Genomic DNA, 25,426 nt, shown 5'->3' with positions numbered 1-25,426 from the left:
GATGACCATTAAAACACGTCATCACAGTCTGTGAAAAGGGTCTATGTGGGAAAAGCTGCTGCACATTGGACACTGAATGATATTTAATTAATATGTCAAATGTTTGTAAAGTCATTAAACCAACACCCATGAACATTTTATGCTTAAAGCTTTACCTGATTGAATTATGTTTTTATTTTTCATTTTTAGCTGCTGCCACATTCTTTTTTTGCCTTTTGGATACCATGAAAATGAAACTTAATTAAAATGATTAAGGATTAAACTTACATATTGACCTGGAAGTATGCAAACGTCTTTTTGTTGGGTGCTGTTGCCATGGTGAATCGTAATTTCATAGCTCCATTGATCGTGGCTTTTCATAGTTGGAGTGCATGTGCTTAACTCAGAGTCAGTCTACTCAGAGTTGATTGAACTACCTCAATTCAGCTGTTCTGAAACCCAAAACTCAGAGTTTCCCATCTCAGAGTAAGTCAACTCAGAGTTCAGGTTTAAACTCAGAGTTGGTTGAACCTCCTTATTGAAACGGGCCCCTGAAGATTTCAGCAGAGGAGGATTAAACAACTAGACAAACAGCATTACCAGCTTCACACATTACTAACCAGATTGACTGTTTGTCTGTCAGATGACTGCAGAAGCTCTTATTGAGAATTAATAGTTTGTTTTTGATCAGTGCCCATTTATTTGGGCAGTTTGACGACTTTTTAATGTTAGTGTTTCTCAGACTGTTGTATACGGCAAGAAAAGGAAGAGAAAAAACAGTCAAATACTGTCAGCTGCTAAATGATAAGTATATGATCATTGTGTAGTGGCTGAATTCACAGCTTTTATGATTGAGTATAAGCAATATACTATTAACTTTGTTTCATTGTGATTCTAGAAGAAATCCAGCACAGCTTTAATCAGAAAAGCTGTATACGTTTGAATAAAAATTGTGCACCAAGCACTTTGACCTCCTGAAAGCTTTACTCACACACAGACATAAAGAATAAGCCTATGAATCTCAACAATGGTGGCATGCTTCATGCCGCAAGGCATTCTGGGAGCCATGGATGAGTTTTGCATAATGCACCCAGAATGCATTGCGGCATGAAGCTTGTCACCATTGTTGAGATTCATAGACTGATTCTTGATCTCTGTGTGTGAGTAAAGATAGTGAAAATCACAAATTCTTATTGTTTGATTTGTTATGAAACCAGAGAACCAAACTTAAGAACACATTCTACTAATTATTCAGTTTATCTGATGAAAACACTTTTGGATCTCTGCTGGTTAAGAGTCAATGAGTCTCTGGAAATCAGCAAATAAGGACATTATACGATGATAACAAATATATTATCAAATTGACATCATTAACTTTCTCTTGCTGTTCTCATCATAACAAATAATTACAGCAGCCAGAGAAAATCTAATGTTGAAAAGTCAAGAGCCCAACTAAATCAAACACTTATCACCATAATGGTGACTTCAAACAAATCCATTATTTTCAATAAAACATCAACATCTAAATCTCTGTTGATTCTCAATAAGAGCTTCTGTAGACATCTGACAGAAATAAATTCAATCTGGTTAGTAATGTGGGAAGCTAGTAATGCTGTTTGTGGAGTTGTTTCTATTTCCATCAGTGTTTCTGCTCATTATCATCAGGTGTTCATCACTAATACTCAATCATCACTTAATTATCTCATTAACTTCAACAATGATTCAGTGTTACCTTTTAACACTCTGAGTGTGGACTCATAGTGGACTCATATAAACACCAGCAGTGTTAATTTAACACTGAGGATTTTGCTGTGTGGCTACTGTCATCTTACCGGAACATGAGGTGAGACAGGAACACAGGCCTGTGCCAACCAGCTTGGTGGGGTCTTTACAAAGATATTTAACCTTTCACTGACATTAGCCATCATCCCACCTTGTTTAAAATCTGCTACCATCATCCCTGTTCCTCACGGCACATCAGATCCAGCCTTTCTTCCACCCTGGACCCACACCAGTTTGCATATAGACCAAACCAGTCTACAGATAATGCGATCAACATAGCCCTTCACACTGAACTTAACCATCTTGAGCAGCACGGGACCTGGGCACCTGGATAAAGGACTTCCTCACGAACCACCCACAAACTGTTAAGATTGGCCCTCACCTCTCATTCACGCTCAGTATCGGCTCCCCACAAGGCTGTGTACTGAGCCCTCTACTCTACTCTTTGTTCACATATGACTGTACTTCCATCCATCCTACCAACAAAAGCATCACGTTTGCCTGATGACACTACAGTGATTGGACTCAACTCAGGAGATAATGAAGCCTACAGAGATGAAGTCCAGAAATTAGGGGTGTGGTGCTCAGATAATAACTTGTCTCTGAACACTTCAAAGACAAAAGAGCTAATTTCTGACTTCAGGAGGCGCAGTATTAAACTAGCCCCACTCTATATCAATGGAGGCTGTGTGGAGATGGTCCACACCTTTAAGTTCCTGGGAGTCCAAATATCAAAATATTCCAATTAAATTCTTGGTCTGCTAACACCTCAGAAATATTTAAAAAGGCACAGCAAAGGCTGTATTTCCTTAGAGTGCCCAGGAAACATAATTTAGACTCCAAATTGCTGGTGTCCTGTACTGTATTACAGTGTGGTACTCCAGTTGTACTGCAGCAGACAAGGCAGCCCTCCAAAGTTAATACAGCCCAAAACACTGGCTGTTCACTACTTTCCCTGGAAAGCACTGCTTGCTCCCACTATCTCTCAAAGGCCAACAACATTACCAAGGACATATCACATCCAGGGCACCACCTGTTAAATCTTTTGCCCTCATGCAGATTGTACAGATCCTTAAGATCAAGACCACAAGACTAAAGGACTTCTTTCCAGTGGCAATCCGAACTCTAATCTAAAAAATGCAAGGCAAATGCCAGGGTTAAAATACTATTCCATTCACGTTATTCAACTTTGTCTGGTTATATAGCAGCACTCCTAATTGTGTTGTATGCAAATACAATGACAAAAAATGCTTTCGATTCAATTCAATTTATAAGAATTTTTTACCATTCTTCTATAAGCATATTTGTGAGGTCAGGCACTAAAGTTGAACAAGAAGGCCTGGCTCCCAGTCGCAGCTCTAACTTATCCTAAAGTTGTTCTATTGGGTTGAGGTCAGGGCGATAACTATAAAGATATAGTTCTAAAAATCATTCTCAATATTAAAGAATAGCAGAGTTCACACCAGAGCTATAACGATAATGGCACAGAGAAACAATATCGTTGGAATCACTTTCAGAATGATTTTATCCAGCTGATGAACAATAAAAACATTGAATGCCAACCAGAATCCATCCTGCTGTAACAAGCTTGAGCATTTAAAGTGAAGAACAAACACGAGCTTAGTATAAACAGAACTAAATGGATCGCCCACTGGTGTGGACACTAATAAAGATATCTTAATAATTATCTTTATAGTTATCGTTCTTGGTGTGAATCTTACATAGCTGCCACGGTATAAATCCAAGAAGCATGGTAATACCATGGTACTTTTTGTTATTGCTGTAGAGAGCAACATCTGCACTGAAAATCATGTGTCACTTTACTCTGCTTAACTGAGCTTTTTCCCTTTTACAAGCAAAATATAAAATCAATAAAAAATTGAATTCAAGTATTGCTGTGTTAATGAAACATTCAAGGGGGAATTCACTAAGAATTAATTGTGCCTTTCATAGCGTTGTTTATGTGCACACTCTGTCTGCGTTGTTTTAGCAAGCAATTATGCAAAACATGTAACGCCGCAAAATTTGTGCTGAATTAAATTTGCATGCCGATTCCCCATCTTGCAGGCCAGGTTGTGGAATTTGCAAATGACTACCAGGAAACAATTCTGGGCCTCTACAGAATCACTCCATTGCTGCAATCCAGAAACCGAACTTGTCTCTAATAAATGCATAATGTGTGCTTGTCTACACAGCATTTCTTGATATATGCTTGGTTAACTCTCTTCTACATAAATTACTGCTGCCAGGATCAACATAACAATTACACAGGCATTTCATTTTCAAAATGAAAGAAACAAAAATCATAGGGTACCCTTCATGCTATTTATGCTATAAAAATAACACTGTCTTTTCCGAATTATGTGGAATTTAAAAGAAGCCTAATTTACATAGAAAAATTGTGTTTGTGCTAAAAAGAATGTGAATTAAATTATTATTATTATTATTATTATTATTATTATTATTATTATCACTATTTAATTTAGCTTCTGGTTAAACTGGATTGCAGGTGCTTAGTGAATAAAAAATTAAATAAAATATGTGCTTAAATAAATAAAGATTATGCGCTTTTTAGTGAATTCACCCCTCAGTCTCATTTCCTCCCAAATATAAATCAATTCACATTACGTGCCTCGAAATGTACATATCTCGGTCAAACCTGGTATAGTTCATTTTAAAAAGAGAAAGAAACTGCCAAAAAAAACATCATGATATTACAATTTTGTTTTAGCAACTTGATATTTTCACTTATTTAATTTATTCTTAAAATAGTTCATAATAAAAAAGTATTTCATGTAAATGAATCTAAGACTTTCTGAACTGTCTCTGGAGGTGTCAAGACTTGGAGGTGAGCACTGTGCAAACAAACACTAGCACAAAAATCAATCTCAGAAAAGCCAAATACAAGAGCTTTTCTCCGACTCTTTACAATACAAAAGCTAAAAGTAGTTTCCATGTTTTCTGCAATTAGTCATTTCTTTCCTGTGTGTTTTGTCCGTTTTCTTCCTTAGCAGTGCTGTTTTGGAACCTGTAAAAGTAAAATTGCTACTTGAGTTTGAACTTTATTCAAACTCAACTTTGAACTTTATAAGCCTGCGTTATGGAGCAGAGCATTACCCACATTCTACATCTGTCATTTCCACAATGTTATTCATGTTAAATAAGATTCTCTACAAAGGTACAACATATAAAACTGTTAAATATATAACTCGTAGGCCTTTCAAAATACATATAATGACATATCTCACTCCTGGTAATCAGAAATGACAGTTTTTATGTTCTTTTTTAATATTTTCTGACGATAAGCAATGGGGCACTCTTCCATTTAACCTTCTATGCTCAATGCAAACTGTCCAAAATGTTGCTACTGAAAAATGCTAATTAAATTTGTTGATGTGTTTATGTGTACAGTATCTATATCCTTGTTGTCCTTGGAATACAGTGCTTGGTTCAGTTCAAGGAAATGTCTGTAATGTATTAAAGGTTCTCCTCAGATTGTGATAAATGGGAATGTTCGACTCAGTCGTTTCAATGTTCAACGTCAGTGTTTCCATTTGTAGACCACTGCCACTGCCAAGTCTTTTTATATCTATATCTATCTCTCTCTCTACATTTAGGTTTATATATTTTTGTCTTTGCCGAAATTGTTCCTTTCAAGTCTTTCCCTCAGTCAGCGCTTACATAGTTAATGTTTTACATTTTTTTGTTTGTGTATAATTTTCCTCTTTGGTCTGTAAAAAATGAGCGCCAAAAAACGTACTCCAGCAGAAAGCTGATTCACAGAGCCGTTCACAGTCTCGGATTGGGTCGGAACCGCTGGTGGAGTCCCATAAAGCCTGGTGTCTGGTTCAGTCTCAGACAGGGTAGGTGCCTCATTGTCCATAAGGATCCTAATGTACCACCGTCTGTGAGGCGCTTTGTGAACGTACAGTATGTTCTCCGTGGCACAAAGGGGTGCTGCTCATTTACAAAGCAGAGACGCAGACAGGTAGGCAGAGGCAAGTGTTAAGCCGATGAGACATAGCATGTATCTACAGCAGGTGGGCGAAGCTGCAATAGGCCTCGTCTCGTAGCACTCCAGGAACCCCTCCCACTGTTAGGACACCTAGATCAACCAGAAACACACAGGAAATCAAAATTAATAATGCAATTCCAGGGAAGATATGAAAGGTGGCACATCCAGACATAATCCGATACTTTTAGCGTACTGGCTATGCTACGATGTGGCAGAGCTTCTGCTTGTTCTTAAAATTGTTGTTTTATGCAAGCACTTTTTCTTTGTGCTTTTCAGATGTAAATATTATTTACTTACCCCATGCTGTCTCAGTTGTATATGACTTTCTTTATTCTGTGGAACACAAACAGAATTTTTTAGAAAAAAATAATCCATCTCTGTGAGTCCATATAATGTAAGTTGATAGAACCCTCAAAGTTGACGCTTCATAACCATATATACAAAACAAGCATGACGGCAATCCATATGACCCCAGTTTATGAACCAATGTCTTCTGAAGCAAAACGATAACTGTGTGAGAAAAACACTAATATTTTAAACTTTTTAAACTGTAAACCATAGCTTCGAACAACTGTCATATGCATGTTAATGAGTTCACGCTTGACGTAAACATCAGTACGGTGTGAAGCCTGATGTAAGTGTGTTGTAAAACACAGTGAGAAGTGATACCTTCTGTGCTTCCATATCACTTCTCACATGAGCTTCAGAAAGCGCTCATGCTTCACAATTTGCTGACATAGCATTTCACGACACTCATGCAGTTCATGACAGTTGGTGTGTATATTTTTATCACACACATTATATTGTTTTGCTTCAAAAGACATTGATTCATCGACGAGGGTTGTATGGTTAACTCTGTGTGTTTTTTGAAGCATCAGCTTTGAGGGTTTTATCCACTTGCGTTATATGGACTCACAAAGATAGATTTTTTTTTTTTTATCTTTGTTTGTTCTCCACAGAAGGAAGAAACTCATATATACTTTGTACGTTGTGAGGTTGAGTAAATTAATTAAAACATTTTGAGTGGAGTATCCCTTAAAAATATAATTATTTTTGGAATGTTTGTTAAAAATTAAAAAAAGCTTAATCCAGGTGGTTTAGTTGGTTTCCCAGCCTAACCAAACTAGTGTTTATACTGGCCATCTGGCTGGTCTCTGATCCAGTCTGATCAGATAACAAGTGCCCAACAGAGACCCTTTAACCACGGCTGCGTTCAGCCCCGACAAAACATTGCAAAACGTTTTTTAAACGGAAACAGTGCTGCGTTGAACACCCTGTTCTGTTGACGCAAGAGTTGTAACTATGGCAGCCGAGAAGGCCATTCTTTGTGTTCTTTTTGAGGAATATTCGGAGCCTGATAAAATCGATATAAATACGTGTTTAATACTGCAAAATACATGCAATCACTTCCCTTGCCATCCAAAATAAATGACAACACCCCAATCACATTTATTTACCTTTTTTATCTCCTGGTAATCAATTCTAATTTAAATCATTTTATTTCTAGTTCTTACTTTTTTAATAGCTTGTATTTTCTTTCTCACTTTATGTCAAGCAATTACCATATATGAAATTTGGTATATAAATAAACTTGCCTTGCAATGAAGCTAAATATATAAATAAATACATCATCATCCCAGCCAGCAGAGTCATGTGGGGCCCATATGGGCGTCACCTGGGCTGTCTAACTGGGGCCCAGCCAGTTTTGTCCTCAGTTTCCATGTAGGCCCCACATGGGCTAGCCCAGATGAACTGAACACTGCTCAGTGTGCACACTACAGGCTGTTAAATGTAACTGAATCAGTGTTGGAGTTAATGAGATAATTAAGTGATTAATAGAGTAAAGACTGAATATTACTGAAGACTCCTACAAGCAGAATCACTGAAGGACAGAGAAACACAACAGACTTCAGACACAACTTCACAAAAGCATTATCAGCTTCCCTTTTTACCTATTAGATTGACTTTCTGTTATCTTAGTTTTTATTGATAATTCCCACTGAGCAAAGGTGTACGTTGAAAAGACGTCCACTGAGGAGCCAGAATGAAAGTTTTTATGACGTCTGTTTTTGACGTGTTCTGCACGTCCGATATAGACGTTCATGGAACCTCAAGGTTAAAAACTAGTTCAAATCTGCTCATTGTGGACATATTTTCCATTTGTAATTGCAAAGCAACTCACAGACAGTGTGTGTTTGTCCAGAAATCATGAAAATAAAAGAAACTTAGCTCACACCTTTAGACATTTTAGACAACTTAGCATCTGTAAATCACACATCTTTGGATCGTGAGAGAATCGTGGGATTCAATCCAGGATCTTCTTGCTGTGAGGAGACAGTGTTTCCCATTGAGACACTGGTGCTGCCCTTAATCACAGACATAAGACACACTTTGACTATTTCTGTCAGACGTCTACAGAAGCTCTAACTGAGAATTAACAGAGCTTTAGATGTTGATGTTTATGGTGAATTTGAAGCCACCATTGTGGTGGGAAGCGTTTGCTTTAGTTGGGCTCTTGGTTCCTGTACTTGAGTTAGCTTTTCTTTGGCTGCTGTAACTGTGTGTGTGAAACACAATAGTTATGGCTGAGAAAGCAAAGATAAAGTGACTTAAGGTGTTGTCAGCTTCTTGTTGATGACCAAATCATCAGAAGTCTAGAATCTGATGTTGTGCTTTTGAGTTTTAGGTTCTTGTTCGGCAAATAATAATTTGTTTATATAGCCTACTATAACCTTGTGAATCCACTGTATTGACACCAATAGCAATACACAAATCACTCATTCTGAAAGATGATTAAACAGCAGCTGCACATTGTTTTGAGAAAATATGTCACATAGTCACACGCAGACATCAAGATTTTGCATATGATTCACAACAATGGTGACTATCAAGCATGAGTTTTGTACTTTGAAGCTACCCATCATGGATTGCAGCATGAAGTTTTTTTTTATGATTGTCACCGTTGTTGTGAATCATATGCAAAATCTTGATGTCTACGTGTGACTATGTGAAATATTTTCTCAAAACAATGTGCACATGCAGTTTTATCATCTTTCAGGATAAGTGATTATTTTATTGCTATTAGTCCCGATACAGTGGATTCACAAGTTATAGTATATAAACAAATTATTATTTGCCAAACATGAACACAAAACTCAAAAGCATAACATAAGATTCTAGACTTCTGATGATTTAGTCATCAACAAGGAGCTGACAACACCTGAAGTTACTTTATCTTTGCTTTCTCAGCCATAACTATTGTGTTTCTCACACACAGTTACAGCAGCCAAAGAAAAGCTAACACAAATACGGGGACCAAGAGCCCAACTAAAGCAAACGCTTCCCACCACAATGGTGACTTCAAATGAAACATAAATATCAACATCTAAAGCTCTGTTAATTCTCAGTAAGAGCTTCTGTAGACGTCTGACAGAAATAGTCAAAGTGTGTCTTATGTCTGTGATTAAGGGCAGCACCAGTGTCTCAGTGGGAAACACTGTCTCCTCACAGCAAGAAGATCCTGGATTGAATCCCACGATTCTCTCACGATCCAAAGATGTGTGAATTACAGATTATAAGTTTTCTAAAGTGTCTAAAGGTGTGAGCTAGTTTCTTTTATTTTCATGATTTCTGGACAAACACACACTGTCTGTGAGTTGCTTTGCAATTACAAATGGAAAATATTTCCACAATTTGAACTAGTTTTTAACCCTGAGGTTCCATGAATGTCTATATTGGACGTGCAGAACACGTCAAAAACAGACGTCATAAAAACTTTCATTCTGGCTCCTCAGTGGACGTCTTTTCAACGTACGCCTTTGCTCAGTGGGAATTATCAATAAAAACTAAGATAACAGAAAGTCAATCTAATAGGTAAAAAGGGAATCTGATAATGCTTTTGTGAAGTTGTGTCTGAAGTCTGTTGTGTTTCTCTGTCCTTCAGTGATTCTGCTTGTTATCATCAGGAGTCTTCAGTAATATTCAGTCATTACTCTATTAATCACTTAATTATCTCATTAACTCCAACACTGATTCAGTTACATTTAACAGCCTGTAGTGTGCACACTGAGCAGTGTTAAGTTCATCTGGGCTAGCCCATGTGGGGCCTACATGGAAACTGAGGACAAAACTGACTGGGCCCCAGTTAGACAGCCCAGGTGACACCCATATGGGCCCCACATGACTCTGCTGGCTGGGATGTTGATTATATATATATATATATAGAGAGATTTATATATATATATATATATATAAATCTCTTACGACAATCATGTCTTCTAATATCTTCAATTGTTGTGTATACCGAGCTGCAGCGGACACATTTGTAAACATTACTTGGACCCATTGTGCGAACTGTCTCTTTAATACCGCGTGGTTTATATACATGTTGCTGCTGATTGGACTGACATATTTGACACACCCACCAAACGAGAAAAAACGCATCTCAAACCCGTTGCACACCGTGACACACCGTTTCCAGGAAACATGCCGTTCAACCGGAAACCGTAGCAAAACGTTGCGTACTGGTTTGAGCTTTGAACGTGCCCCAGGTAACCAGCTGGTGTTTTTTCCAAAAAAGAGGGAGGTGACTCTTAAACATTTTAGACAAGACAAGTGTCAATTAATAAAGTTCAATTAATTATAGTCTATGACGAAAGTCAAATATATTACAATCCTGTTGTAATCAAGCTACATTTGAAAACTGTTGCTTTCTTCAGCACGTCATAGAAAATGCTCAGAAATCTCAGCACCATCTGCTAAATGGTCTACTGCCAAGCCGAAAAAAGGCACCAAATGCTGCCAACATGGGCTGCTGCTTAAATTATAATAATGAACTCTTGACGCTTGCATGGGGAGCAGATATTCATGGATTTAGCAGGTGCTGGATAAAACATTACCATGTCTGAATACGGAATAACAGGGATAATCAGGATGAAAATGAACTAAGTGAAGAGATAAAGTGACACAAGAGTGTGGAGGCTAAAGACAAGAGCATGCTATTGCTAATACACTGCAGCAATTAAGACTGAGGCCGCCAATTTCTACTTTACAATCCCATTATGTGCCAGCAAAGCAATTGGCTTAGATGTGAATGTTAGATGTTAAAACGTTAACTAGTGACTTTGCTCTGCAAGGCTTTAGAGCAGGGATGGGCAAACTCGGCCGTGGAGGGCCAGGCCAGTAGTTGGCGATGTGACTTTGTAAAGAAACACAGCGTGCCTATGACTTAACAAGTAATATGCATGCGCATGATGTCACCGTTTTCACAAATTAGCATTTTTGTAGTTTACACAAAGTATCGGTTTCGTTCGATTAACGGTATAATTTTCAAAAACGTGCACTTTTGAAATCCTTGAATTTTCAGGCCGCCAAAACTCAGTTGTCGTGTAAATGAATGGCCAAATCACATAAAAAGCGTTCAATTTTTGTTGTAAGCGGTGTCGTGTAAACGGCCCCTCCGATTTAAAAAAGGAAACAGGAATGGTTTCCCTTTGCATGACAATCAACGGTTCAGATTTAGCTGCTTAGCATAGTCCAAAACTAGCAAATTACAAGAAAATACACTGCATGAAAACACTGAAATCCGGCAATATCCGGGCATGGTATACTCATGTGTAATTTGATGTTTACTGGAAGTATGTGGGAAAAAGCGGATCAGAGTAACACGGAACAGTATATTTCCAGAAAAACCCGGAAACCTCACGTATGCGGATGTATACAGGAATCCGTGAAATTTCACGGACATATACAGCTAAAACACTGCTGGGTGTGCTAGGACTGAAGACTGTTAGGTGTGAAGAAGACCTTTCATATGTTAATGACTGACAAGCTGGCTAGTTCTCAGAGGGAGGGTTGGCAGGGGAGGACTTCAGGATTGAAAATTATCTCTGGTCTACTGTAGGCTACAGCAAACAAGCTTTTTGTACAGAAAAAAGAATTCTTAAGGCCCTGAAACACTAAAGCGAACTAGCAATGACTAAAGCCGACTGTGGGGTTGGTTCACGTTGCCTGGGTCTGGGCCAAACCATCAGAATGGTGTGTCAGGGGCCTTAAAACCACTGCATGAAAAGAGTCTCTTAATCAAATTTTTTTTATAAAAGCAGTACAAAATAAAAACCCTGTCTGAACATATACGTTCACAAAAAAATCTGAATATGTAATGAAATAAACAAAGAAATGTAATGGAATTAACAAAGGATAATTAACCAAACATTTTAGACTATCCCCAAACAATTTTTGCAAAGTTTTACAAATTGTAGGCAATAATAGCATTAAATAAAAAGGAGATGAAATGTGGAATATAAAAAAGTTTGTTTTAAAAACACCAAAAACTGATATGCTCAAAATAAAAATATGAAATACAAAAGAGCAGGGATTCACTTGCTCCAGAAACACAGAAACACAAGCAGATCTTTCAGCTCTGCAACTGTTCACAAGTGTCACTCCAAGATTCTTAACTTTAACACGCTGCAAAAAAGGGGCGTTTTGAGGTTTGAAATCCACCACTCACAATAGATGTAGGTGCAACCAATAAGGTTACCAATAAAAATAAGGCAACCAATAAAAATAATCCTAATTTTACAGAAAAAAACTTCAGTTTTTTACAGTATTTTCTTGTAATTTTTAATTATGTTTAAAATGATGTAAAATTACAAACAATATCTAAATAAACAACTTGACTGTTATTTTAAGGATTATATCATTAATGACAAATTCAGTAATTCTCATTTTTTTATACAGGAACATCACTGTATTATTTTTCTGTTTTCATAAATAACAAATTCATGCAAAATTACAAACAATATCTGTAAATTAACAACTGTAATAAAATATTTAGCTCATTATATTAAAGGTTTAGGTTTATGTCCATACTAACAATTTAACATTATTCTTTGTCATTTTAAAGTAAATCTTATTAGTTTTATATTTACACTGTAAAAATAAAAACCTAAAAAAACGGTCAAATGACTGGCAGCTACAGCTGCAAAACAAAAAACGTAAAATTAAAGTCAAATATCTTAAGTCAAATAAAGTCAAAAAACTTCACAGAAATTTACATTAAACGTTTTAGAGAAAACACTATTAGTTTACAGACTTTTCCTTATTTAAATTAAGATATTTTACTTTCTGTTTTACAGTGAAGGTGTATTTTTACATTCAAACTGGTTTTACATTCAATTCTGGATACAAATATAACAAACTATATAGCAAACTAAATATCAAACAATAATTGTTTTTAAAGAGTACAAATCTGCACTGCTCTCCAGGTTGAAACTTCCAGGCCTCTGCCCACACCACAAAACACCATTTGACCAATTAATTAAATATAACAGCAAATAAAAATAAATATACACATTTTCTAACTGTTGTTTAAAACAAGTTTTTTTTCTATATTTGCAATATTTGCTGTCTTTCTGTGTTCTTTTGAGCGTGATTGGTCAATCTGAACTTCATCCAGAAATCTGGCCAATGACAGTGCGCGCCTTCAGTTTGAATTATACACCCGTTGTCGTTGGAGTGGCTCGCGGGGACGCGGTCGCGGCTTCTAATCTGCAAAAGGACTGCTTCGTCGGTCCATTAATGGCATTGCATAGATAATTTTAAATCTGTTAAAATCTTATTTTGGATGAATTTTGATTGTGGGATGTCGACTGAGAACGAAAAAACATGACTACGAACAGACTAAGTTACCAATGGCGGACAGCAGATGGCAGAAGGTAATGTAAATCACTTTATATTTTTTCTACTGCTCATCAAGATATAACGTTAGTGCATTAAAGTCATATGCTAATCGTGATTAACTTACATATTCTGTTTCTGTGTTTTGTTGTGTTGTAATATTGTTAAGATAGGGCTGGGTGTTATGACGATCTGATACTGACTATTGTTAGCGATTTTGCAGTAAACGTTAACATTACCTTTTTATATCGCGGAATGTGAATATAGCGTATATAACGCAGCACTGACTGTACTAAACGTTTTTGACATTTTGACAAGGAAACATGAATGAATGTAGAATAATGAATGGGACATGCATGTGTTAAAATAAGCCTCTCTCAGCAGCAGGTGATCCCGAAATCAATTATCTTTCTGTAAAATGTACACAATTATCTCAGAAACCTTGTCATGGGAGGTATTCACTTGATTTAAACAGTCAGTTATGTCTACAGTAAAGTCAAACAGTTCAAGTTAACGTGGGGAAACCCGGATGCGTGTCATTCTGTGCATCCGTTCTTAAAGGGGCTGCAGCTTTGTCATAATTTTAATAAAACAAAAGAATAGAGAAGACCTTCTGCTTCTTTAAGAATCAAGTGATATTAATTAATTGAATATCATACAGTGAAGACTTTTAAAGCAGTATTATTCTGTAGCATTTTAATAAAATATCAATCAAAATAAATATATTGTGATATCGTTATTGTAAAATAAAATTTCTCATGTATGTAGAATAATATGGTCATAATGCCCATCCCTACTGTCAGCTAGTTTTAAGATCAAGCTTGTCATAAATGTAAAGGAGCTTTGGAATGAGTAATCTGAGATCATGTTCACTCATTCAGCAGAGAGGACAGGAAAGCACCATCCTTGGACTCTGAAGAATTATAGGCAAACCAGGATTTTGGCTCTACTGTGAAGTTTTTGTATGGGCCTGGTGAGTATGTTTTGCAAGTCCATGTCCATAAGTTGATAATTAATATTAATGTTTTATCAAACAAATTAATATTCATTTGTGTGTGTGCATGTTTCTTCCCCCCCTCATGATCCAGAAGTTTTGGATCCATGATCCTGAAGAACTTTTACAGATGTTGACCCTGAATGTGTAAAAGGTAATCTTAAAAATGTTGTCATTATTTTAAATGGTAAATGGTAAATGGACTGCATTTATATAGCGCTTTTAACAGACCAATGGCCATCCAAAGCGCTTTACACATTGCCTCACATTCACCCATTCACACACCGACGGCGGTGTCAGCCATGCAAGGCGCCATCCAGCTCGTCGGGAGCAGCTGGGGTTAGGTGTCTTGCTCATGGACACCTCGACACTTGGTCAGGTGGAACCGGGGATCGAACCACCAACCTTCCGGTTTGTAGACAACCTACATGAACCACTGAGCCACTGCTGCCCCAGTTAATGTTCTCTGTTTTTTTCTGTAATGTAGACGCATGCATTTTCTGTGAAGTTGCTTTGAAACAATATGTATTGTGAAAAGCGCTATACAAATACATTTTAATTTAATTGTTTTACTTACTTTTATTGGCATTAACTATATATTATTCATGATTTATTTGGCAGGTTGCAAGATGTATTTTATTTTGTGAGACTTTGCTGAGGAAGTATTCTTTGGCTCAGTCTGAAAAGGCCCAGAAAAGAAACGCTATGAAGAACATCACAGAACAGTCAGAGAAAGAGACGAGTAAGTTAAGAAAGTGGTTAAGCAGTTTTCCCCCCAGAATGTTACTATACCACTCTCTGAGTTTTAGTGGTTAATTTACTGTCATGTTTTGCAGTTGCTGGAGACCAGGTCCAGGGTTGCACAAATCAACACAGAACCTGTGGAAGACCGCAACTATAGACCTGATGATGAAGATGATGCTGTTGTTAATGGATGGCCAGTGTGGATGGTTAGGCTAGCTACTACAAACCAGACACGGCTGACCCACGCTACGCATCACATCACCAGCCCATCACGGCAGTTTGAAAAAATTTTCAAAACTGAAACAACATTGTGTTAGAGTTGGTCACAATTCTTTTATAATTATAATTTTAATATTCAATTGTTCCATTTTATATTTTCTTTATTCCTATGTTTATATACTTATACTTTTATTGGTTCCCATATATAGAATATTTACATATGTTTTATATACACTTTTTAATTTATAGATTTCTTTGTCTCGTTTTATATTGTATACTTTGTATGTTTGTTCCTTTTTAGATGTCCATGTTGCTTTTGATCTCCACGTTTTGTATTGTTGTTCCTCTTACGTCGCCTTCCTTTAGATACATTTTGTTCACTTATCTTTTCCCCCATTCATTTTAATGTATGTTTATAATGCTCTTTGTTCTTTTTACTTGGTTATATTGTTTACTTGGAATATTTATGTGTATTTTATATACACTTTTTTTTTGTCTTATAAATTTATTGTTCTCATTTTATATTGTTTAATTTGTATATTTATTCTTTTCCTTTTTATGTACATGTGTATTTTATTCCTTTACATCTCTGTCCTTTAAATGCATTTTGTTCACTTTTTTTCCCTTTTTGTTTCTTTACCCATTCATTTTAACGTATGTTTATGTTCTTTGGACTGTTTATATTTTTACATTTGTTCCTTTACATTTTCATCCCTTTTAAATACATTTAGTTCGACGAGGTAGTCGTTTATGAACAGGTAATTGAATCTTTGATTCAATCTTTTCATTCAAACGCTGAATCATTCGGTAACACACTGTTGCTGTGAGATGCGTTATGGTTCTACTGTGATCTTTGTTTGGAACCATTTTCCCTGCTGAAATAGACTTTTTATAGAAATAGACACTGAAAGTGATTTTTTGTTAATGAATTGTTTATGGAACTGTCAGTGTCATTTGAAATCAGTGACACATTTTCAGTCATGATGGTTTTCAGGAAAACAACACTCTTGGTTGTGTGATGTTTTTAACTGTATTATATGTTATAAATATAAAAATTCCACATTTTGAATCGTTACTGCAGTATGTGACTGAGTTTCTCTGTGTGAGCGGCACTTATTTGTTTCCATTTCTCCTCATGAGGCTGCACGAACGTCAACAGCGCAACCTTACCATCAGTTCATTACAAGTGGACACGTGTTAATGTCGAGCCCTGAAACTGATCAGAAAATGTAACGAAAATGTAACAGAACGTTGTAAAAATGTAGTAGAGTAGAAAGTATAATAATTGCTGCAAAATGTAACAAAGTGAAAATAAAAGTGTGCACTATTGATTCTACTTAAGTAAAGTACAGATACGTGAAACATGTACTTAAAGGGTTAGTTCACCCAAAAATGAAAATTCTGTCATCATTTACTCACCCTCAAGTTGTTCCAAACCTGTATACATTTCTTTGTTCTGCTGAACACAAAGGAAGATATTTGGAAGAATGTTTGTAACCAAGCAGATAGAGCAACCATTAACTACCATACATTGTAAGCCTACAGGTTGATTGAACCTAAAAAAAATATGGAAACTCGTTGCCCTAAAAAAGATAATTTTGTCTTGTTGAAAAAACAACACATTTCCAGTTTAATGTACTTAAGATTTCAACAGCATTTAATTAAAAACTTTTAGTTAATTGAACTAACAGTTTTTAATTCAGTGGTATTGAAATTTTAGGTTACCATGATGGAGATAAGTGTTCGTTTTAGTTGGGCTCTTGGCCCTTAACTCTTTAAGTTAGATTTTCGCTGTCTGCTTTAATTGTGTGTTCATAAAGCCCATTTGTTATGGCAAGGAAAAGCAAATTGTAAGAATAAAAGAGAATTAGTCACAATTCAGATGCATAATTTATTCATGCCGCAATGCATGCTGGGACCCATGGGGGAGTTTTGATTGGTGATACCCAGCATGCACTGCAGCATGAAGCTTTTCATTGTCACCATTGTTGAGATTAATACATTGATTCTTGATTTCTGCATGTGTATAAGTATTGCCGTAGATTTAAACCTTTTGAGCACTACATGATTTTAAAATCTTGAATATGATTCAATTACCATAACAGTGCTGGATCACATGCTGTAGAATAACATAAATAACATCACATAAATACAAAATTGATAACACATTACCTCTATAGCCAGAACATTTGAATCTGAATGAGAGTAGTGATTCATCCACTACATGATGATGACATCATCATCAATAAGCCAAAGTCACCATATCACATTTTCTCTTTGGCTTGTCTTGGCCTAACTAAACTGTATTTCTTAAACACACAGTTAAAGCAGCCAAAGAAAATAAAAACTAATGTTCCCGAGCCAAGGGTCAAGAGTCCAACTAAAACAAACACTTATCTCCATCATGGTGAAACAGAAATGAAGTCAATTTGATTAGTAATGCATGAGTTGTTTAATCCTCCTCTGCTGAGATCTTCAGATATTTAATGTCTTATTTTATCTTCAGTTGATTTATTTAGTTATTTCAAAATGAAAACCTAAAACAAAATAAATTGTTTAAATAAAGTCAACAGTATCGTAAAATAATTTTTTGAGTGTAAACACAGCCTAAACTTACATTTTGTTTTACTGGCTAACTGTTATACATCTAATTTATTAGGGATTAATAATGTATTAGCTGTTTAAGACCAAAATGTAAAGTTACAAGACCTATACTCACCAGCAAACGTTGATAAAAATGCGCACAGCTGCAGCCTGACTTCAGTTCAAAGAGCCAATCAGCATCTTCCTTGTATTGCGTTGCATTGACAACCGACTAAAATAGGCTCTGTTAAGTACATTTAATTTAAACAATTAAATAGAATGAAAAAAATCATGCAAATCGTACAACAAACGAAAAACATGGAGTAATTGAACAAATCTTTTGGAGTTTATGTTTATTGTACCTAAACAATTTGAATTAAAACAATTTCAGGGATAACAGTGTAGTAGGGGGGGGGGGGCACTATGGTAGTCAATGGTTGCTATATCTGCTTTGTTACAAACATTCTTCAAAATATCTTCTTTTGTGTTTTGCAGAGCAAAGAAACTCATACAGGTTTGGAACATCATGAGGGTGAGTAAATGATGACAGAATTTTCATTTTTGGGTGAACTATCCCTTTAAGTAAAGTAACAGAGTTTTTGTACTTCGTTACATTCCACCACTGCAGCTGTTAAATTTAAGTACACAATTAGATAATACCAATTTAGGTCAACCAATTACCAAGCAATGCTTAATTTTGTTCAGCCTGTGGTGTAAAAGGTCACATTAGAAATTAAAGAAAAAATACTTAAGCAAAACATATTTGGGTATAGGAATATGTCAGAGTTTACTTTATTTTGCTATCCTCACTTACATAAATTAACTACAGTATAGTGTCCTGCACCCACTAGTAAAAACAATATCTGGTGTCTGAATAGTTATATATATAAGAATATATATAGAATAGATATATATATATAAACAATACTGAATGTCAATTTTTTTTTTTTTACCCAGCCCTATTTAGAAGCAGTGCCACCTTTATTTAGAGCATCTATTGAGGATTCCACTTGGGTGTCCATATGGTAAACAAGCTCTGAGCTGCATCTGGACCTTATAACTGACATTTACCATCTCTGCATTTGCAAAACTCATACCATTCAAATTTTAGTTTGGTTAAAGTCAGAACAAACAAAACTGCTAAATATTATTCAGACAGATAGTTTAGATGATTGTAAAATGGTAAATATTTGCTGAACCCAGCAGTATCTATCAGAAGTAATAATGTTGATGTAGTGTGAAGGGGTTGAGCTTGCTAAACTCCCTCTGCCAGAATATGTAGCTTTACCCCTTGAGGGGAATTCATGCAGCCACTCAAAACTATAACTGGATTTATCTTAATCATGCTTTTCATGTTGTATTTTCCCAATAAACATCTAGGGAATTGCAGTATCACAGCTCCATATGAAGAAATTAATCACGTAAAATAGCTGAGGGACTGTGTAATAATAATTTCAGCCTGATGCAGTTATCATTTTCACATCCAGTGCCACATTGTTAAAATAGCAAATGCACTCGCGCCCATCTATTTGCCCATGGGTGTGTTCGTCTGAAAGAGAGGTGTGTTCAGGCGCATTATTGACGTATTGTTATTTTGAGGCAACTGAAAACTGTGCCATTGACCAACAAAAATCTGGTCTAAATTCAATAGCACAGTATTTTTGTGTCATTTAAAGGGCGCGTTAGTAATATGTGCCAATAGGCGGGTGCACAACTTGTGTACACTCTGCTTATTACACACACACAGGGACGTGCAGCAGCATACAACATTTTTTAAATATTAAAATAAAAGGAATTCCAAGCGTATCTGGCTTCTAAAGGGAATGAGACTCTGATTGCGTTATGCCCAAAACACACCCATGACTCATTAAGAGACTTTTGAACCATGCGCCTGGCGCGCCGACTGTTTTTTTTCCCATCGCAAAACTAGCAAAAGTGGATTCGGAATTGGAAGTGCACCTGCACCATGTGCTTCAGACCATGTGCTCAGATCGTTAAAATAGGGCCCTTAATCATATTATTAAATTAAAGTCTTAATTTTCTCAGATATCTCTCCTGAGAAAACCCATTTTAATGCCTTATGGTCTATGCTTTTTGGTTTCAGAAGAGATCTCAACAACGTCAAACAAATACTAGGTCAAAAGTCAAAAGTCTCAAACATTTCTCATCAACATACAGAATCTGAACTATTCGCACCATACAAGTTTTAAATCTCCACTCTTACAATATAGCAACAGTACATGTGTAAAACATTTTTTTATATATATTTTTATTTATCTAGATACATTTGAACAAAAATAAAACTTTTCTCTGGAAATATATACTGGCCATGTGATCATTAGGCCCCATGAGGTGACCAGCATCATAAAAAACAAAAAACAAAAACTAAGAGGTAACCTTAATTCTGTATAAATATGATGTTTTCTGTGGTGAAGGCTCAAAATAAGAATAGTAGCATGTAACAAATTACTCAGACTGGTACTTGGAAAAGACTATTTTGGCAGCTGGAAATGGGAGGTTGGCAAAGTAACAAAGAAACCTTGTAAAGGCTGACTGGATTGTCTGGGTGAAATAGCCAGCTTGGGCAGTGATAGATACAGAAGAGTGGCACCAGCACAATACTGAAACTGACTTTTCAGTTAAGTCATTTGACAAAATGCAAAACATTTTTGAAAATTATTTTCCAATTTTGTTGTGCTCTTAACCCTCTGGAGTCTGAGCTCTTTTGGGGCCCTTTAGAAGTTTTGACATGCTCTTACATTTGTGTTTTCTTCAGTTGCTTATAAACACATTAATGGCAAACATGTAATTTCACTGTATTCAGCACAAACTGGGTTACCATAATATATGAGCAACATGTGTGTACATGCTTGTATTTTTGAGAGAAAAATGTTTATGCACGTTTTTTGAAAAAACTAAAAACTTTGTTTTAAAATTAAGGTCTCAAAACACACAATAGATATGTGTTCACAAGACTTTTGACTCCATCTTATATTTCCATAGAATTTTTTCTTTATACTGATGTGAGAATCATTGAGCCTACTTATTCACATAAAACAATACACTGATTTAAAATGTGTAAGTTTCTCTTCACAAAGCCAATATGTGAGGAGGCGTGATATCTAATGAATAATAATGAGATAGCACCTGAGATAACAAAGGACATAATAGCCCGCATTAATGAGCTGCATAATGAATGAGCTTCAGGTAGGCCTATGTGACAGAGAGCAACAGAGCAAAGGAAATATATTTCTTTGTAGTTTATTTTATTTGGAATGTAGTCAACAAATGCCTAGTATATTTTAAATCATCAAAAGATTTGACTACACTGCAAAAAATGCTTAAAAAAATGCTTAATTGTCCTCAAGGGGAAATTCTGCTTGGGCACAGTGCAGAGTTGCTTCATAAAGGTAGACCAGATAACTTAAAACATTATCTGTATTATCTGCCACAACAATTTATTAAACCATAATTTATGATTACACCAATTTATTAAAACACAACAATTAATGAGGTTAAAACCATGTTTTTACGCCAAACTTACTTTATATCACAAGTCAAATGTTATAAATAGCCAAGCCAACATGGTATACATAACACAGATAAGCCATATATTGTCGCGATTGTGTGTTTATTATCTTCAAACATGTCTATCTGCATGTTATAGCGATTTCTGGAAGCTGTTTATGTCAGAGAGAATGTCACATGGTATCTTCTTCATGCGTGCTATATATGGACTACATGTGCACGGAGCGCCCTCCTGCTGCCAGTATGAACTGAAAGCACCACAGATTGAAATAACACTTCTCTGTATAGAAATTTGACACAGACATATGAGAATCTATCAATATTTCTCCTCATCTGCACACTTTTGAACTTAAAGCCCTGAGGGATGTTGTTTTGTCGCAAGACTTCATGACGAACATAGAGGAGGTTTTTATGAATGACATCAGCTGACGCTCATATTACAATCAAAGGTACCGACGTGTTTTTCATATTCATAACTCCTGACACATATTAATCATGAATAAAACAGAGGTCAAAAATGGAAGCTTGATGTATAGTTTGTCAAGTTAATTACTTACATCTGACAGTAATTTTGAGTTAATTTAAACAAAGAAAGCTTCAGTGCGTCCTTGTGCAGGTTTTTGCATTTAATATTCACAGATGCTTAGGTGCTTAAGTAAACTTAGCCTACTTCCCAGCCAGCAGAGTCATGTGGGGCCCATATGGGTGTCACCTGGGCTGTCTAACTGGGGCCCAGCCAGTTTTGTCCTCAGTTTCCATGTAGGCCCCACATGGGCTAGCCCAGATGAACTGAACACTGCTCAGTGTGCACACTACAGGCTGTTAAATGTAACTGAATCAGTGTTGGAGTTAATGAGATAATTAAGTGATTAATAGAGTAAAGACTGAATATTACTGAAGACTCCTGATGATAACAAGCAGAATCACTGAAGGACAGAGAAACACAACAGACTTCAGACACAACTTCACAAAAGCATTATCAGCTTCCCTTTTTACCTATTAGATTGACTTTCTGTTATCTTAGTTTTTATTGATAATTCCCACTGAGCAAAGGTGTACGTTGAAAAGACGTCCACTGAGGAGCCAGAATGAAAGTTTTTATGACGTCTGTTTTTGACGTGTTCTGCACGTCCGATATAGACGTTCATGGAACCTCAAGGTTAAAAACTAGTTCAAATCTGCTCATTGTGGACATATTTTCCATTTGTAATTGCAAAGCAACTCACAGACAGTGTGTGTTTGTCCAGAAATCATGAAAATAAAAGAAACTTAGCTCACACCTTTAGACATTTTAGACAACTTAGCATCTGTAAATCACACATCTTTGGATCGTGAGAGAATCGTGGGATTCAATCCAGGATCTTCTTGCTGTGAGGAGACAGTGTTTCCCATTGAGACACTGGTGCTGCCCTTAATCACAGACATAAGACACACTTTGACTATTTCTGTCAGACGTCTACAGAAGCTCTAACTGAGAATTAACAGAGCTTTAGATGTTGATGTTTATGGTGAATTTGAAGCCACCATTGTGGTGGGAAGCGTTTGCTTTAGTTGGGCTCTTGGTTCCTGTACTTGAGTTAGCTTTTCTTTGGCTGCTGTAACTGTGTGTGTGAAACACAATAGTTATGGCTGAGAAAGCAAAGATAAAGTGACTTAAGGTGTTGTCAGCTTCTTGTTGATGACTAAATCATCAGAAGTCTAGAATCTGATGTTGTGCTTTTGAGTTTTAGGTTCTTGTTCGGCAAATAATAATTTGTTTATATAGCCTACTATAACCTTGTGAATCCACTGTATTGACACCAATAGCAATAAACAAATCACTCATTCTGAAAGATGATTAAACAGCAGCTGCACATTGTTTTGAGAAAATATGTCACATAGTCACACGCAGACATCAAGATTTTGCATATGATTCACAACAATGGTGACTATCAAGCATGAGTTTTGTACTTTGAAGCTACCCATCATGCATTGCAGCATGAAGTTTTTTTTATGATTGTCACCGTTGTTGTGAATCATATGCAAAATCTTGATGTCTACGTGTGACTATGTGAAATATTTTCTCAAAACAATGTGCACATGCAGTTTTATCATCTTTCAGGATAAGTGATTATTTTATTGCTATTAGTCCCGATACAGTGGATTCACAAGTTATAGTATATAAACAAATTATTATTTGCCAAACATGAACACAAAACTCAAAAGCATAACATAAGATTCTAGACTTCTGATGATTTAGTCATCAACAAGGAGCTGACAACACCTGAAGTTAATTTATCTTTGCTTTCTCAGCCATAACTATTGTGTTTCTCACACACAGTTACAGCAGCCAAAGAAAAGCTAACACAAATACGGGGACCAAGAGCCCAACTAAAGCAAACGCTTCCCACCACAATGGTGACTTCAAATGAAACATAAATATCAACATCTAAAGCTCTGTTAATTCTCAGTAAGAGCTTCTGTAGACGTCTGACAGAAATAGTCAAAGTGTGTCTTATGTCTGTGATTAAGGGCAGCACCAGTGTCTCAGTGGGAAACACTGTCTCCTCACAGCAAGAAGATCCTGGATTGAATCCCACGATTCTCTCACGATCCAAAGATGTGTGAATTACAGATTATAAGTTTTCTAAAGTGTCTAAAGGTGTGAGCTAAGTTTCTTTTATTTTCATGATTTCTGGACAAACACACACTGTCTGTGAGTTGCTTTGCAATTACAAATGGAAAATATTTCCACAATTTGAACTAGTTTTTAACCCTGAGGTTCCATGAATGTCTATATTGGACGTGCAGAACACGTCAAAAACAGACGTCATAAAAACTTTCATTCTGGCTCCTCAGTGGACGTCTTTTCAACGTACGCCTTTGCTCAGTGGGAATTATAAAAACTAAGATAACAGAAAGTCAATCTAATAGGTAAAAAGGGAATCTGATAATGCTTTTGTGAAGTTGTGTCTGAAGTCTGTTGTGTTTCTCTGTCCTTCAGTGATTCTGCTTGTTATCATCAGGAGTCTTCAGTAATATTCAGTCATTACTCTATTAATCACTTAATTATCTCATTAACTCCAACACTGATTCAGTTACATTTAACAGCCTGTAGTGTGCACACTGAGCAGTGTTAAGTTCATCTGGGCTAGCCCATGTGGGGCCTACATGGAAACTGAGGACAAAACTGACTGGGCCCCAGTTAGACAGCCCAGGTGACACCCATATGGGCCCCACATGACTCTGCTGGCTGGGTTACACACAGCGGTGGATCGTTTTTTTTCAGAAATGAACAGCTTATCATGGAGAATTATTCCAGGATTATTAAACGCGTCTCAAAACGATGTAGTTGAAGTAGGAATGCAGTACTTGATGTGTTAGTTTGAGATGATGTGTGATGTGATGTGTGGGTGTCGTCTCCGGAGCCTCAGTATTTGAATCTCAATAGAGCGCGCGCTTCATGGGCGTGGTCGCATTAGTGTATAATGAGCCGATCAGGAACGACTAACATCTCTCTGCTTTCAACCAGATTACATAAACACAGAATATTTGTTTTTGATTTGGTTTACAGTGTTTAAAACCTGACATTTCAGCATTTCTTTAGACATATGTCTCATGTTTGTGAGACAAGTATTCACTAAGCTAGAGGTCATTTTCTGAAGACTATCTGAATGAACGTCTTTGACAGAGAGGCTGCAGATCGCACATCATGTTTGATTTCTTTATTTTGCAAAAAGCACAACAATTTGTTTTTATTGTGACTGTACAAAAAAAAATTATTTGTTATTTGAGTCCCTTTGGCACTGATAAGAAGAAAAGCAAGCCAATCACGCTGGCGTGACGGCCGACTCGAGAGGGTTAATGTGGTGTTGAAACATGCCCCAGTCATGAGTAAACAGCGGTCAATGTTTCTCTCTTTG

General features: G+C 36.4%; 1 protein-coding gene across 1 annotated transcript in view; it reads right to left on the bottom strand.

Moving 5' to 3' along the window:
- Positions 1-4,490: 4,490 nt before the first annotated feature.
- Positions 4,491-25,426, bottom strand: part of tafa5a (TAFA chemokine like family member 5a) — a 230,963-nt gene continuing 210,027 nt past the window's right edge. The window contains exon 4 of the mRNA XM_079817531.1: positions 4,491-5,866. Coding sequence (XP_079673657.1) covers positions 5,858-5,866 — 9 coding nt within the window. The 3' untranslated portion in view covers positions 4,491-5,857. The remainder of the gene's footprint in view (positions 5,867-25,426) is intronic.

Source organism: Gobio gobio, assembly GCF_949357685.1.
Source record: "Gobio gobio genome assembly, chromosome: 5".
NCBI lineage: Eukaryota > Metazoa > Chordata > Actinopteri > Cypriniformes > Gobionidae > Gobio > Gobio gobio.
This window is presented reverse-complemented; position numbering and strand designations above follow the sequence as displayed.